The sequence below is a fragment of the Miniopterus schreibersii genome (assembly GCF_964146895.1).
Source record: "Miniopterus schreibersii genome assembly, chromosome: 1".
In the NCBI taxonomy this organism is placed as follows: Eukaryota; Metazoa; Chordata; class Mammalia; order Chiroptera; family Miniopteridae; genus Miniopterus; species Miniopterus schreibersii.
In genome coordinates this window covers 149,562,104-149,577,698 of record NC_138101.1, presented here as the reverse complement: position 1 = coordinate 149,577,698, position 15,595 = coordinate 149,562,104, and the positions used below count along the sequence as shown (strand labels likewise).

At 37.1% G+C, this 15,595-nt stretch overlaps 2 protein-coding genes across 2 annotated transcripts in view; one reads left to right on the top strand and one right to left on the bottom strand.

Annotated features, from left to right (window-relative positions):
- Positions 1-6,870, bottom strand: part of FGF7 (fibroblast growth factor 7) — a 59,232-nt gene extending 52,362 nt beyond the window's left edge. Inside the window, exons 1-2 of the mRNA XM_081139111.1 lie at positions 6,555-6,870; positions 5,425-5,973 (exon numbers count right to left, since the gene is read on the bottom strand). Coding sequence (XP_080995237.1) covers positions 5,425-5,710 — 286 coding nt within the window. The 5' untranslated portion in view covers positions 5,711-5,973; positions 6,555-6,870. The remainder of the gene's footprint in view (positions 1-5,424; positions 5,974-6,554) is intronic.
- The window catches only part of FAM227B (family with sequence similarity 227 member B), a 188,631-nt gene that overhangs the window by 118,337 nt on the left and 54,699 nt on the right, over positions 1-15,595 (top strand). The window lies entirely within an intron of this gene.

Genomic DNA, 15,595 nt, shown 5'->3' with positions numbered 1-15,595 from the left:
GAACAGGAGGAAATTTTGGGAAGTGGTGGATATGTTTATGGTATAAATTGTGCTGATGGTTTCACAGATATGTACTCATCTGCAAATTCATCAGGTTGTATACATTAAAGTACAGCTTTTTATATATCAATCATACCTCAATAAAGTGGGGTGTTTTTCATGGAAGATTAGATATGGTTTAGAAAAGGAAGGAATTCATATGGAAAACTATCTCATTTAAAGAGTTATTTTTCTCCTTATTACTTAGACATACACAACTCCTGCCTTTCCTTCTGCATACCATATGTGAAATTAAAATATACAAGCCTTGTATTTCATGGTGATGTAAAAGAAGTTACTGTGCTACCCACAATTATTTGATACAGAGGAAGAAAGCAAGGATCCTTAGAAAAGAAAGAAAACCTTGCTTTAATCCCATGCTTACAAAGAGAACAAACCTCTAGTTTCATATCCTTTCACTAATCTGGATGGACCTTCTAAGCTTGTAGTTTCTTCCCCCTTGGGTTTCTAGACTGGAAGCTTTCTCTTACAGTCACTGCCTTTGAACTATGTGAGGTGGCCATAGGAGGTGAGACCTTACCTTGGGGCACCTGGGTTCACAGTCCTAAGTGGCTCATTTTAGTGTCAGGTAAGCTGGCACTGATGCCTGCCCTCCAGGTCCTCTGCTGCAGCACCGCTTGAAAGTGTCAGAGAGATTTGGACCTGCCCGTCTTTGTGTGATGGTGGCCCAGGACCTGCTATCCCTGCAACCAGCTCACTCCCCAAAGAAGCCTTCTCACAAAGCAGCTTCAGAGCTATCATCGCATGCACTGCCAGGCCAGTTCACCAGATATGGAAACCACTGAGATTTGTCAGAGTTCAAATGGACCCAGAAGAACGTCCTTAATGCACAGTTCAGAGATTCATTCCTGATAAACCCATTTCAAAATCCTGCAGGATACAAGTTAACTCTGGAGCCCTCTATGGGTTCCAAATATTCTTGGGACACCTGAGGGGATTCAGGCTGAATTAGAACCTTTGTTCTCATTAATTAGTGGTTTTTAACCTTACCTGCACAGTAAAATCACCAGAGAGCTTTAACAAACATTAATACCTCAGTCTTCTCCACCTTCTCGAGATTTTGATTTAACTGAGCTGTGATTTCCCCCGTAATCTAATGGGATGCCCTTAGTCCAGTCATTCTCTGCTTTGGCAACATGTCAGAATTATCTGGGGAGCTTTTAAAATTCCTGATGCCCAGGCTGCAGCCCAAATCAATTTAATGAGAATCTTTGTGGGTAGAACCTGGCATCAGTATTTTTTTAAAGTTCCCCAGCTGATTACAATATTTAGCCAAGGGTGATAAACAAAAAAATCTAGAAAAGAAAACCCTTCCATATATCTAAAGGCTGGCTTCTTGCATTCTCTCCAGTTTAGTGTGTCTCTGGTTGCTCTGAAACTAGAGGCTGAAGAGTTGTAATACAGCTGGTTAACAAGGGGAAATACATGTCCAGATGTTCTGGGTTGATATGGAATGAAATTAATAGTTCAGGTGAGAATTTACAAAATAAATAAGAGATGCACCTGTGGCAATAAATGATTAGCATTTCCTAAGTGCCAGCCACCTGCATTAGCACACAAAAGAGGAAGCCTATAAAGTGAAAAATAATCTTCAATGTTAGACTTTTCAAAAAATAGCTAATATTTTCGAATCTGTGCCACAGAATTTAGCCATCTTCCATAATTTAAAGCCTTGACAAGTTGCTTAAGGGACTGCAGGTCATCAGTTCTACAGAATTCCATTTTGTCAATAATTTTAGGATTTGGGTTCAACTCCATGGCTACATTCCTTGTTGTCTATTTTTTAAAGGTGGGGCTGTCCTGGTTTTCCTATTTTTCATTTTGACAATGTGAATTATTGTTCTTCTCATTAACTTGCTAAGAACCGTTTGGAACGCAAGCACGTTTACCGTATTTAGAGGTGATGTGCATGTTTGGTAGCCACTAGCAGAGATTATTGTTGATTAGGAGCTTTTCCAAAGAATTGTTGACAATTGAGTCGCTGAAGATTTTGTAGCCAAAGTCAAATCCAACAACACTGTGTTTATTTGCTTTTTGCCAATTGTTAGGCCATATCCCGTCACAGTCTAACAATCCAAAGGAGAGTATTGCCAAATCATTGGCCAGTTTTCAGAATGGCTAACCCTTTTCTTGCTATAGAACTTATAAGGCTTAACTGTAACCAGTAAGGCATACTTTTATTGAATTGGTGGTTTATGACAATTAAGGATATTTTTCTTAGAAGGAATGGGTGGTGTTGACCATTATTGGGAACAGCAAAGCTTTTTAGTAATTGGATGCCAAAAGCAAGGAAACCATCCTGAGAGGCTGAGCCCTCTGTTCCACATCTGTCTCTCAGGGCGGTTGTCGGTTGCCCAGTGCACTGCTGCCGTCTCTCACTCGGCACCTCAATTCCCAACTTAAACAGTGTTATTTCTGTCAGGTGTGGAGTGATTGTTTCTGTCTGCCGATGGGATGCCTGGTCCAACAATTATCTAAATTCACCCTCTGGCCTTGTCTCCAAGGGGACAGTTCCGACAACAGCAGTGGACGTATTGACCGTCCATTGCCAGTCCCTTCATGATGTTATCAATGCTCTCCTGCACACAACATGATGTGCATTTCATGTTTGTGGGGCATTTTATGCTTTTATTACCCTTTTATCACCCTTTTATCAGTCCAGGTTAGGTTCTAGTCTCATCGCTTAGAAACTTACTGTAAGGCTAAATGTGGAGCCACCAAAGAGAGCAAGTTGAGAGGAGAGGTTTTCTTGCCTCCTGGGTGGAACAGTATGAAATCTCCAGACCAGTTCTCCAGCACCAGCTTTTCTCCCCGGGAGAGTTAGAAATGTGGTCCAGCGACTCCTGGCCTCTCATGGGTTCCTTCATTTACATAGTTGGAGCTTGCTTATATGTTTACTAATACGTCTTATTTATGTTGGGTTCCTTAGTACTCTTTTTCTGCAGTTTTATTCTAATATGAATTTAAAATATTTTACAAGACAAGACTATAATTAAGATAAGACTGAAGTGAGATCTTCACAACCCAGGGTAGCTTAAGTAATTTTTTAAATTACCTAAAGATATGAGACATGAGCTATCATATCCACCTTCCTACCATTCCCCTTCTCTTCCCTCAGGCCTCCCACCCACCTACCCCAGCCCAACACCTTCTGAAAGCAGGAATATACACCCAGATTTTCCATCTCCCTTCCTCACTCCAATCCATTATCTGAGCATTATCTTATGAACTGCCTTCCATGAAGGAGCTATGCTTATTCCTGGTGAACTAAGCAGTCCTTCAAGACCCATTAATATCCTGAGATCACTTCCTTCCTTCCTTCCTTCAGTTCCTTTTCTTTCTTTCTTACTGTAGAATTAGTGTTAGAGGAGAGATGGCTTACCAAATTGGCTTTATGATTACTCAAGGTTTATGCTAAATTGTATTTCAAACTACAAAATAACTTTAGCATTTTGTATATATTTACAAATGCCTATGTTTCATGGTTTTAAGAAATTTTAACACAAATAAAACTTACATATGTGAATGCCTTCCAATAGTAGATATTCTTATCCCAAATAACTATACATATTATTCACTTTTACTGGATTTTACATCTAATTTTTCACTTTTTTTTATTATTTGACAAAAGCATTAAAAAAGAACTAGTCAGCACATAGAAGAATTATACAATGTTTAAGTTTGATAAACTTATTTCTACAATTTTAAATTAATTCTGACAGCTTCTCCTTACCATTGAGATAATATCACTTTCACCTCATTCAGTGTGTGTAATAATTAGAAGTACTTAGATTTTCCACATTTATGTTATATAATTTCTGTGGTTTAGAATAAAATAGACTGTAGGAACTAGAAGATATATTGGAGATCATCTGAACATATCCCACATCTTACAGATGAAAAATTGAGAATTGGAAAAAGTAAGAGATTGTTCCAAAGTCATTCACAGACAGAGACTGGACCTTTGTGTTATAACTTCCACATGGGCTCTGTCTTCTCCATCAGGTTCCATTATCCATGATAAATCTCAATAACTTTTAAATGAACTGATTATAAGCCAAATTCTGTTGCTCACATAAGTGGCCAACCACAAAACTTTCCTCCAAATAGTTATTTCCTTAGCTAAACTTTAGTATAATCAGAGCAGTATTCTAAGAATAGCATGATAACTTTATTAATAACAGTAATTATAAAACCATAACTGTTAACAATCCCTTAAAATGGCCTTAACATTCTATATCAATTATAGTTATATTAGCTAAGAAGCCTGAAAGCCATTCATTAAACAAGCAACAAAAGTTTTAAATATTTACTAGGCAAGCCTGGCACTGTCCTAGACAAATGTTTACACCATCATCCCCATGCATTCTTTTTCAATTGACTTCAACATATAATATATAAGATGATATAATAATAACACTGTCCAAGTGCTAGCAATACAAACAAAATTTACTTTCACTCAGGGATTTTTAAATTCTAATGTATATGTTGAGGTATGTACTTTACCCCATTAAATTTAATACTATTGAAATTTGCTATTAATCATAATTGCTAAATGATAAATCCAACCCTGATATTTCAACATGAAAAGAATAACTGATTCTTGAGGAAAACTAAGGCTTATTCATTGAAAAGCATGGAATTAACATATTTTCCACCTCACTTTTATTTCTCCCTTTGCATTTACCTTTCTCTTAGGGGAACATAGAACTATGGCATAGAAGATTTACGTAAGCAAAATGTTAGAAGGAACCTATTTTTCTGCCTAGGTAAATAATTAGGCATTCTAATGCAAGCTCATTATGACATGAGCAAATGAGGATACCACAGATTCCCTTCTGTTTTTATAACAATACACAATTGCACAAGTCACTGAATGCATTTTTGAGCACAGATTAAGTAGTTTACATCACAGAACTGTTCTTTCAAAGAAAGTCAAATTATTTTTTAAAAATAAATTCTCTGCCCCTAAAACTAATAAGTAGTTTTGGACGACTATTTACTGAGCACTCTATTAGCATTCCTAATGAGATTTGCTAGAAGACAAATCATATTTCATTATGAATAACATCATTTATATTTTGCTTAACTTATGAGCATTTTGAACTTAGGACATGGAGAATATATTTTCAAATTAGTTTGGGTTATCAGCTCCAACTATATTAGTAAATTTTCCTTGTTCCAGGGGATGTTTTTAGGAACATAGTTTAACTATCCACATTTAGAGAAATTAGAAGATTATATTTAATTTTTTTTTTTTCAAAAAAATAAGAAAAGAAACATAAAACATGTCACTTGAAAATTGATCTTCCCCAGGATTGCTGTGGTTCATGAGCATCGCTGTAAAGAAAAGGCACTACTTACTGTAATTGTTCCTCATCTCTTGGGTCCCCTTGACTTTGCCTCGTTTATCAATTCTCAGATACCACTGTGTTCGACAGAAGAGCCTTCTCACTCTTATATCCCCTCCTTCCATGTAATCATAACTTCTTGTGTGTCGCTCGGGGCTGGAGCAGTTCGCGTTTGCAGCCATTTGCTCCGGAGTCATGTCATTGCAAGCTAAAGATATAGTGCCCACCAGACAGATAACGTGAAAGCAGGAGCTGTAGAGCAGAGTTGGCAGGATCCATGTCAGTATCCATTTGCGCATTATAGTGCAGTGCTCCGGGGGTCCATGAATAACATAATGAAAAGTAGATCTTGAGTTGATTGTGGCTCCTAGGGCATTGACCTCTTCCTATCTGTGAGCTGTAGCTTGATTTAAGACCGAGTCCTTGCTCTTTCCAAATTGTCAGCCTTATCCTTCCAGTCCCTGATAACAATGCAGGATTCCTCCTTCGCCCTGTTGGTATATCCTTATGAACACAGGTTGTGGTAAGCTCAGTTGCTGCGACACTGTCTGCTCCTTGACCTCTGTTTACAATGAGAGATTAGGAATAGAGACAGGAGGAGAAAGGAAGATGAAAAACTTTCAGTGGGCAAATAGTATTATAGCATACAGGGCAGTGTATACTGTGGAGGTACACTGGAAACAGCTTTCACAGGATGTCAGCACCTCTCTCACTCTATATGTAGATTTATAGAAGTTATACATTGGTAGAGGTAAATCAGAATATGATTATAACAATCATTCCAGTTGCTATTTGACAAGAAACATCCTGCAACTAAAGCTATTGGTTTAAATTAAGTTCTAAAATTACTATTAGCAAAGTAAAAATGCTTTCCCTAGATTCCTTTAATATCTGCTTTTACACTTGAGATTAATCAATTATTTTCCCCTGAGCTGCCCACATTTCTCAAGCTAATTGTCAGGATTGCTCTGGAGAACTTCAACCTTATCTTTATGTAAGTTCTACAACAAAATTACTATAGATAATTACAGGGCTCGAAAATCTGGTAACTTTACTTTTCCCCTCAGTGCTAAAACCAGAGAAAGAGATAAACTGCTAGCAAACATTCAGCATTATTTTTAAAGACAAATAACAGTAACTTACTTGTTCTGTTGATAACAGCTGGATACACAAGAATTCCATGTCTGTTGTCTGCCTTCTGCAACTTGAGCCTCTCTACTGTAGCTACAAACTACTTCTCAGCTGAGAAAATCTCCAGCAGAATCATAATTGTTTCCATAAATCAACAGGCAAGAGGATTTTCCCTGTGTGTGAGTGCGTGTATGCTTGTGTGTGTGTGTGTGTGTGTGTGGAGCCTTTTATTCAGGGCTTTTCGATAAATACCTTTGCTGACCTCATTGGAAGCAATTAAAACTTAACCAGTGAGCTGTTAGTTGAATACAACAGCGAGAATAAAGGAGGCTTGTATAGTATTCATTCAATGGTCATGAGAGGGAGCTATGAACATGGTTTATGCTTAAGTCTACAAACGGGTATCTCCTTAGTAGAAACAGCTCCCCGAGTCTGAAGCAGTTCGAAGGGAGAGGGGAGTTTTTTGGACCATCTTTACAGCACAGCAGTTGTATATAAGTTGAAAAATATTTATTTGAACATATAATAAAGGGACTTTTTAATAGTTAGAAAATCTTTTCCAGAGCTTTATGGTAAATGTATTTCTATTACTCCCTGGTGCTCGGAATGTTAGAATAAAACTACTGATCTGTATTTACTCACATCTTAGTGTCCTAAAGCACAATATAGCTGAGCCAAGGGTATATATGCCTTCATACAGAAATATTTCACCATTTTATATGCATATGACTTTTATGTCTCAAGTTTCAAGACTGAAAATGAGAAGACCTGGGTTCTTATTTTAGTTGAGCTACTAATTACCATTATGATCTTGGGCAAGTCACTTAACATTCCTGAGTCTCAGTTGCTATGCTTGTAAAATTAGCATATTAGTCTAAGTGATTATATGATGCCTTGTAGTTTTAAGTCTGTGACTTGTAACTTTAACTACTGATATAAGTAAAAGGCTACACATTTTTAAAAATTATTCTTCTTAAAAATTAAAAATAAAGAAAATGGTTTTACACTGATTATCAGTATTTGACTCTTGCCTCAATATGAACACTAGCACAATAAATAAATGTTAATTTATGGGTGGCATTTTAAGAGCTATAGCTAATGTAAATAAGGAAGCTATTTTACTTTCCAACATGAGGTGGTTCCAGCACACATATAGTAGTTTTCTAGTGTTTTATTAGATATTTGTCGCAGAATAATTGTATTATTAATCTAAATCAATATTTAGGAATGTATATTAAAGATCTCTTTCCCATGTAAATACCCCCAAAATGTGCACACCCACACATGCACATGCGTGCGCTCATACACACACACACACACACACACACACACACACACACACACACACACACACACACACACTGCACTTGAAATGCACTACTTTACCAGCAGGTGGTGCATGTAGACCAAATAGGACAAGGAAATTAAGTCCTTTCAATTGGATTCTAGTTTATGTGATTTTCCTTTGTGTCTCTGTTTTTGGGGAACAGAATCAAGAGCACAGAATAGTTTAAATGTACCCAGGTACTGTAAAAGCAGCAGATATTGCAATTAAGTTTATCAGGGCAGAGGAGTTTGGATTCGTCTATAATTGCATCTGTTGAAAGCTAGATGGCTGCAAAAATATTCTATCGTGTGTTTCTCTAAAAGAAGAAAGAGAAGGAAAGAAAGTGTGATGCTACTGTGTTCTGAATGATATCCCATTAGTGTTATAGGCAACAATAATGAGAGGATCAGAACCCCCAGGACTTGGATATTCCCTCTAAAGAAATGAAAATTATTGTCAGTTCGCATGTAAAGGCATCCAAGAGCTACTAAATCTGTCTGTTCCACACTGACCCTATAGATTTTAAATTAAGAAACCAACAGATTAGACATCAACATTTTCTAATTAAATGCTTAAGATTTAAATAAAAGAAGTGGATAGTTTGTTGATAAAGAGTGCTTGGTGCCTTCTGAAAATCTGCTATATAAGGTTAATTATCAATTTGGGAACAAAGTAAGTAAGAAATTGTGACCTACACACTTTAAGTTCATTAGATGCCATTGTACTCTGTGGCTTGAAAATACAATCCCAGTAATATTAATGAATTAATTAATCTCAGCAGGGAACTATATTTAAATCATTTGATTATCAGTTTCCTTAATGGAGGATAATTAATTCAAGATGGGCCCACAACCTGTTTCACTGACCCCACAGCTATAACAAAGAATCTTATTTATGCCCTTATTGTGCTTATACTTCAAGAGGGATTCTCCAGAAACCAAGGGTAACTTATGTTATCTCTAGGTGGGGTAACCCTTTGTGTTTTTAAAAATTCTTAGTAATGATAATGACAAGTATTTCTTGCTCTTGTTTTAATGTACACATAGTGATAGTCTAAACACAGAAATAGTTCAAAGAAATGTCTCTTTTGATGCTTCCAGATTGAGTTAACTTCGTTTTTAATTGGAAATGGTTTTTTAAATTTGTAAAACAAAGGATTCTTGCATCTATTCCTAAAAATGGACTTTAAAAACAATAAACTAAAAAATAACCTTAGAAAGTAAAGATTATCACCTGGGATTCTTCAAAAGGAAACAGTGCGTAACATTTGTCTAATTTGATATGGGGGTTGAATATATGAAAAGAGTATGAGAATCTATTTCAATGACTACGATTAAAACATAGGCAGTTGTTAAAATAATATTCAACCACCTCGTTTTGCTTAAGCAACCTTCATTTTATCCCTATTTCATGAAGAGATAAATTATAGAAAATTGCTTTTGTTTAGTTAATTTTGCATTTCAATAATGAACTTTAAACATCTGCCACATGCATAAGTGTGTATGATATAATCAATAGAAAAGAACCGCATGAATGATTTTCATTACTTTTATTCTTTCATCTTATCTTGTTCTTCATCATCCTGGTTCCCATCCTTCCTCCAAAATATAGGTAGTCATTGGTATTAGTTTCTTGAGTATCTTTCCAGAATTTCCTATGCATATCGAGGCAAATTGAATACATATATATGTATATATATTTTTTTACTTTTCCTCTCTTTATACAGAAGGTCACATACCATATACAGTGTTCTGCATTTTGCATGTTTTTCTACTTAATAAAAATAGAAAGTCTTCTCATCTCAGTATTTAGGAAATTCCCTCACTTTTTAACAGCTGCATAGTACTCCACTGAGTGGGTATCACGGTGTATTTTACTAGCCTACAATTGATGAACATTTAATTTTTTTCCAGTCTTTTTCTATTATGAAAAAAAAGATGCTTCAAAGAAGAAAGTTATAAATGTGTCATTTTTTACTATGCAAATATATCTGTGGGATCCATTTCCAGAATTTCTCTGCATCAAATGGTATATATATTTGTTAGATATTGCCAACTTATTGTCCACAAAGTTGTACTAGTTTTACAGTCCCACTAGCAGTACATAAAAGTGCCTGTTTATTCAAAGGACTGTTTTGTCAAACTTTTGGGGTTTTGCTAATCTAACAGATGAAAATGTTATTTTAGTGTATTTATCCCTTGCATTTCTCATGAGAGAAAGTGACCATCCTGGACAAGTAGTATAAAGAAAAGGTGTGAGTGTCTATAATAGGTGGCAGTAGGGAAACTTGCCCTACAATAATGCCAGTAGAGCTGCAGTTTGAGGGGTGACTGGGAGTTAACCAGATGAGGAGGTACCTGTCAATATACAGACCATGTGTTGAAAGAGAGCATGGCTTTTCCAACAACGAAACACCAGTGTGGCTCTAGTCGAGAGAATGAGAGGGAGGGACGGTGGTGCATAAGGAGGCTGTAGAGGCCAGCAGTGTGTGGTGGGCCAGATCAAGGAGTTTGATTTGTAGCCTAAGAGCTACAGGAAGCCACTGTAGTATGTTAAAAGAGTGACATGATCAGAACTGCACTTCCTCCCTCTGTTGTGGCACAAACTTATTTAATTCCTATTAGCCAAATAAGCTTATGAAATATTAAATTGTGCTCATTTATCCTAGTCTTTCTTTTCTTAATGTTTTCAAAAAGATAGCCAAACTTTGTATTAGGGAAGATGGGGTAGAAAAAAGCCACATCTACTTCCTAACTTAGGTAAAGCCTAAATCCATTTCAAAGGGTTATTATGCTAAGTCCTCTGAAAAGAAGGGAAGCGTAAAAGTGCCTTTGATAAGCTGCTCAGGGAAGGTAGAGTCCATGGACCAGGGAGCTTAGACAGAAAAGTCTGCTTTGGGGAGTCAAGCTCCTATATTTCTGGTTATACCACAGCACACAGCAGAGGCAGAAAAGCTCCAGTAAGGACTGCCTCATGTTTCTAAACAGATGGGCCCATAAGCACCCCTCATAAAGATTTCCCATGTTTTAAAAGAAATCTGGAAGCAGCAGGGAGCCCAGACATGGAGGAATTGCGTGAGTGGAGTCAGTGAACACCCCGAGAAGTAACCAAAGTAGACAAATGACTCAACAACCAGAGGCCCTTGCCTTGGCCCTAAATCAAACCCTTGAACCCTGGCCCATCTTGAAGCAGAACAAGGAAACCCAAGAATAATTGAGGTTAAGTTTTCCACAACTGGGGGCGGGGGAGGGGGACAGAAATTCTCAAAGTTGAAGCTAGGTTGATTTATAAACATAAATTTATATGTAATTTCTTGCATATTTGAGAGTGTGGTCCAAGATTTATTTCCACTACATTCCCACAGCTGTCGTCACACTACAGATTTATGTTCCTCTCTTCTTCTGTCAGTCCCTTTCCATAAATTTAGCCTCAATTTTGGATCACGCCATAGAACCAATAGCACTTACTTCCTTGATTCATCCACTAAACAAACATTTATCAAATAGCTACTTGGTCCCAGATGTCTTCCTAGACTTTTGGAAATACAATGGTGAATATTCTGGAAGTGACCTCTCCCCTTACAGAGTATGCATTCCAGTGAGGGAACAAACAAATGCGTAGATCTGTGATGTGAGTAGGGAGTTGGGGTAGGGTGGAGATATTGGGATACAATGAAGGTGTTTGAGGAGATAGGAGATAGAGAGGTAAATGGGTAGAGGTGCCTACTTTAAATAAGAAAGACCTATCTGAGAAGGTAAATATTCAGCTTCCCATGAACAGGAATGACTTGGTGTGTTCCAAGAATGAAAGAAGGCCAATGTGAATGAAGTACGCATGAGCAATGGGGAGAGTAGTGAGAGAGAAATGAAACTGAAAAAACAGGCAAGGGGCCAGATCATCAAGAATTTTGAAGGTCAGGGCATTCGAAGTTTGGGTTTATTCTAAGTGTAATAGGAAGTTGGAGTGTAAGCAGGTCTACCCCAAGCCTGATAGACCTGGTCAAAGACAGGAGTTTAAACTCTGGAGTAAAATTCCAAAAGTAATTGAGGAAGCCTGTGGTCCCTATAAATCCTCGATTGTATAAACTCTGTGCTTACCCTTGGCATCATGCCCTCACATTTTAGAACTAACTGTATATAAGATACCAAGTCTGAATCATGTGCTCAAAGCTGTGGCGTGCCTGTGACCAGACTATATAAATATCACAGTTTACAAATGTAATTGACTCTTCGTGTCTCTGAGTCATTAAAAAATTTATGTTTCACTGAATTTCATATTTGTAAAAAGTTCTCTGAAATGTTCATCTAAAATTAAAGTTCTTCAAATTATATTATTGATTTACTGAATTACTGTGCAACTTTAGACCTGCAGCAAGATCTCACAAGAGTTTTTTGTGTGTTTTTTTCATTTTGGAAATTACTATACAGTGTAGTTATGTATAATTCATTCTTTATTCCTTTGATTGCCCTTAAATTAACGCTTAACTTGAACAAAGAATCAGTCTCTTTGATTAAGTGCTATATGTTAGTAACTGGCTTTGGCAGCCTAGTGGCACTCTAGAACAGCTGAAAAGTGTTACGATGGGTATGCAGGGAGTTTTGCCTCAGCCTTAGGAGCACATTATGAAAAACAACAGAGACCCTGTGTAACTGGGGTTATTATATTCTTTGCTTTAAGTTGTCATTCTTTGGTTCCATACCCATTGTCCACATAGCAAAGCAGAAAAATGAGGGATAAAATCTAGCAACAACAATGTTTTTAATGTTTCATGGATGTCAATGTGTTAATAACAAAATTGGTTTAATTTTTAATTCATTAGTTTTGCAACCATGACTTTTCAGCACCAGAGGAAGTTTTCAAAAGTGAGAGGAAGCAGAATAAGCATAGTTATGATAGTGAAGAAGGAGAAGAAATGTATGGTGTCCAACATCTTTAGTATAAAGATACATCCACAAAAAGCCAGGTATCCAGTAAAATACAGATTTCTGTAAAATTGGTGGCTAACAAAATAACAAAATAACTCATGCATAAGAGAAAGGATGTTCACACTTCTCCTTAGGCTTTTCTTCAAATTAAACTTTCTTACCATCTTTAATATTACTCTTATTTTCCCCTCAATGGTATCTAATATTAACTCAGTCATAATGAGCCCTCCTTAATTCTCTAATTGATTTCAAAAATTATCAATTCTACCACCACAACTTCTTCCACACCTGTCAGCTACTCCCTTCACATTCTAAGTCAACTAATTGTTATCTTTCCTGACAACTCTATTCCTAATCCACCTCCTTGTTTGCATCTCCTCTCTTCAACCTCCAATCCATTTCAAGTGTTGCCACCAGGTTAAGCTTCCTAAAGCACAGTTGTAATCATGTTCTTTTTCTGCTCAGTAACATTTCCACTGTTCCTGCATAAAACTCTAGCATTCTATTCCTAATACGCAAACTCCTGGTTCCAACATCCTCTGTGATCCTTAACACCCTCAAACACTTGAATCTCCCACAAGGTTTGGGGGCAAGGGAGATTCACCTGCACCCCAATTCTCTTGGTAGGGAAGGGGTCTAATAGAGAAGAAATCCTCCTCAGAAATCCGTGCTTGCTCTCTTTCCCCTCCCTTTCTCTTCTCCTCCCCTCTTTCTTCCCTCTTATATCTTCTGTCTGGGTGAGGGTTCCAAGACTCATGCAGGCAATTATCAGATATTTCCTTTGAAATTTTACGTATTGAGATGTCGATAATGCAATAAAATTCTTGGTCCTACTTATTCTTGTTAACTCAGCTAATTACTTCAACACTTACTCTGTTTTTAGGTAGTATGCAATATGATAGAGATATAGCGTTCAGTAAGATAAGCAAGATCCCTGACTTCATGGAGCTTAAATTATGGAGGAGGAGACAGATAGTAAACATATAAAAAGCCTTCTGATGATATCACAGGAAGAAATTAATAGGTTACTATGATAGCAAATAACAGAAAGGCAAGGGGAGGAGAATCTGGTCACAGTAGGCCTCTCTGAGGAGGTGACATGTAAGCTGAGATCCAAGGGGCAAGAAGTGGGAAGTGGAGGCAGTGCATTCCAGGAGAAGGTGACAGGAGGAACAAAAGCTCTGAGATGAAAAGGAGCTTGGTGTGTTCTAGAAACTGAAAGATGACAGTATAACTGGATCATGGTGAACAGTGGGAATGTTAAGTGACATAAGACCAATGGTAGGGACTTTGGCTTTGGTCCTATGTATAACTGGGTATAACCAGCGAGTGATGTGATCATTCTGAAAACTGTGGAGAATGGTTTCGAGGTCGGCAAAGGTTGAAGGATACTGGTTGGTAATCTATGATGTAACCCAGGCTGGAGATGATGATTCCTTAGACTAGGATCTTGGCAGGGAGATGGAAAGAAGAGGGCAGACAATGTTGGAGACAAAATTTAATGATAAATTTGATGTAAGAGAAAAGGAGGAGTCAAGGTTAAGTTCCAGATGTCTGACATTTGTAACAGGATGAATAGCGGTGTCACTGGCAGAGCTAAGGGAGACTGCGAGAGGACCGCCTGGCAGTTGGAAAGTTTAGGTGAGAGGAATGCTGTAACCCAAACCCTACTCACTCTGGATCAGAGGGAGCTGGACCTCTTGCTCCCTTGAAATGAGGACCTGTAAGCATCTTTTGGATCAATTACCACAGAAGTGTGGAAGTAGAAACAGAATATCTTTTTAAGGAACTCTGGTGCAAAAAGAAAGCTTTCCTCGTGGCAGTATTAAGTATGTACTTTGATGAAAATGTTAAGGGCCATCCTTTGTTGTTGTTGTTTTTTACTTGTACAGCAATGTTTATTGTAGCATTATTCACAATAGCCAAAATGTGGAAACAACCAGTGTCCATCGACAAATGGATGGGCAAACAGAATGTGGCATATGCATACACAGAGGACTATTCAGCCACAGAAGGGAAGAACATGGATGAATGTTGAAAACATTATTCCAAGTAAAATAAGTGAGACACAAAAGACCAAATATTGTATGATTCCTTTTACATAAAACATCTAGAATAGATGACAGATTCATAGAGATAGAGGTTATCAGGGGTTAAGGGTTGAGGGGAATTTATTTTTCAAATAAGAATGTCTCTGACAACCAGAATATCATACGCCCCAGTATTATAACACATGAAATTATCAAAAGTCAAGCTGTTATGGGAACTTTTTGTAAAAGCCCAAAACAATTTTATTATTTGATTTTAGCCATAAATAGGTTCCAAAGTTGTCAAAATATAGGTTAATGTACACTGTTCAGTCAACTCTTGTGACACTGAAAAGTCTCTTAATAACAATGTAGGCATTTTTTAAAAGAAATCAATGCTTAGTATGCTCTCTGGTTATTTTACCTAAAAGAAAATTGCATCTATTTGTTATATTTCCTTAAGGAAATATGCTAATAGAGGAATGTTGTAGTAGAGTAGTTCCTGTCAGCATATAATACCATAGTAGATTACACAACAAAAAGAATATGCCAGAAACTAAAATTTTGTTTATCTAATGCCAAGAAGAACTGGTTAATTTGGGAGGAAAAAAGAAAATCATACCAGTCATTTGATAGTGGTCAGGAGACCAATAAAACAAGACTGATTTCTTTCTAATAGGATGACTTGGCTGCACATGAGTATAGTTTTGATTTCCTACCCCTAAGTGGCTTGGAAGTTGGAAGCATTGTATCACGAGTTTAGAAAGTTGCTGA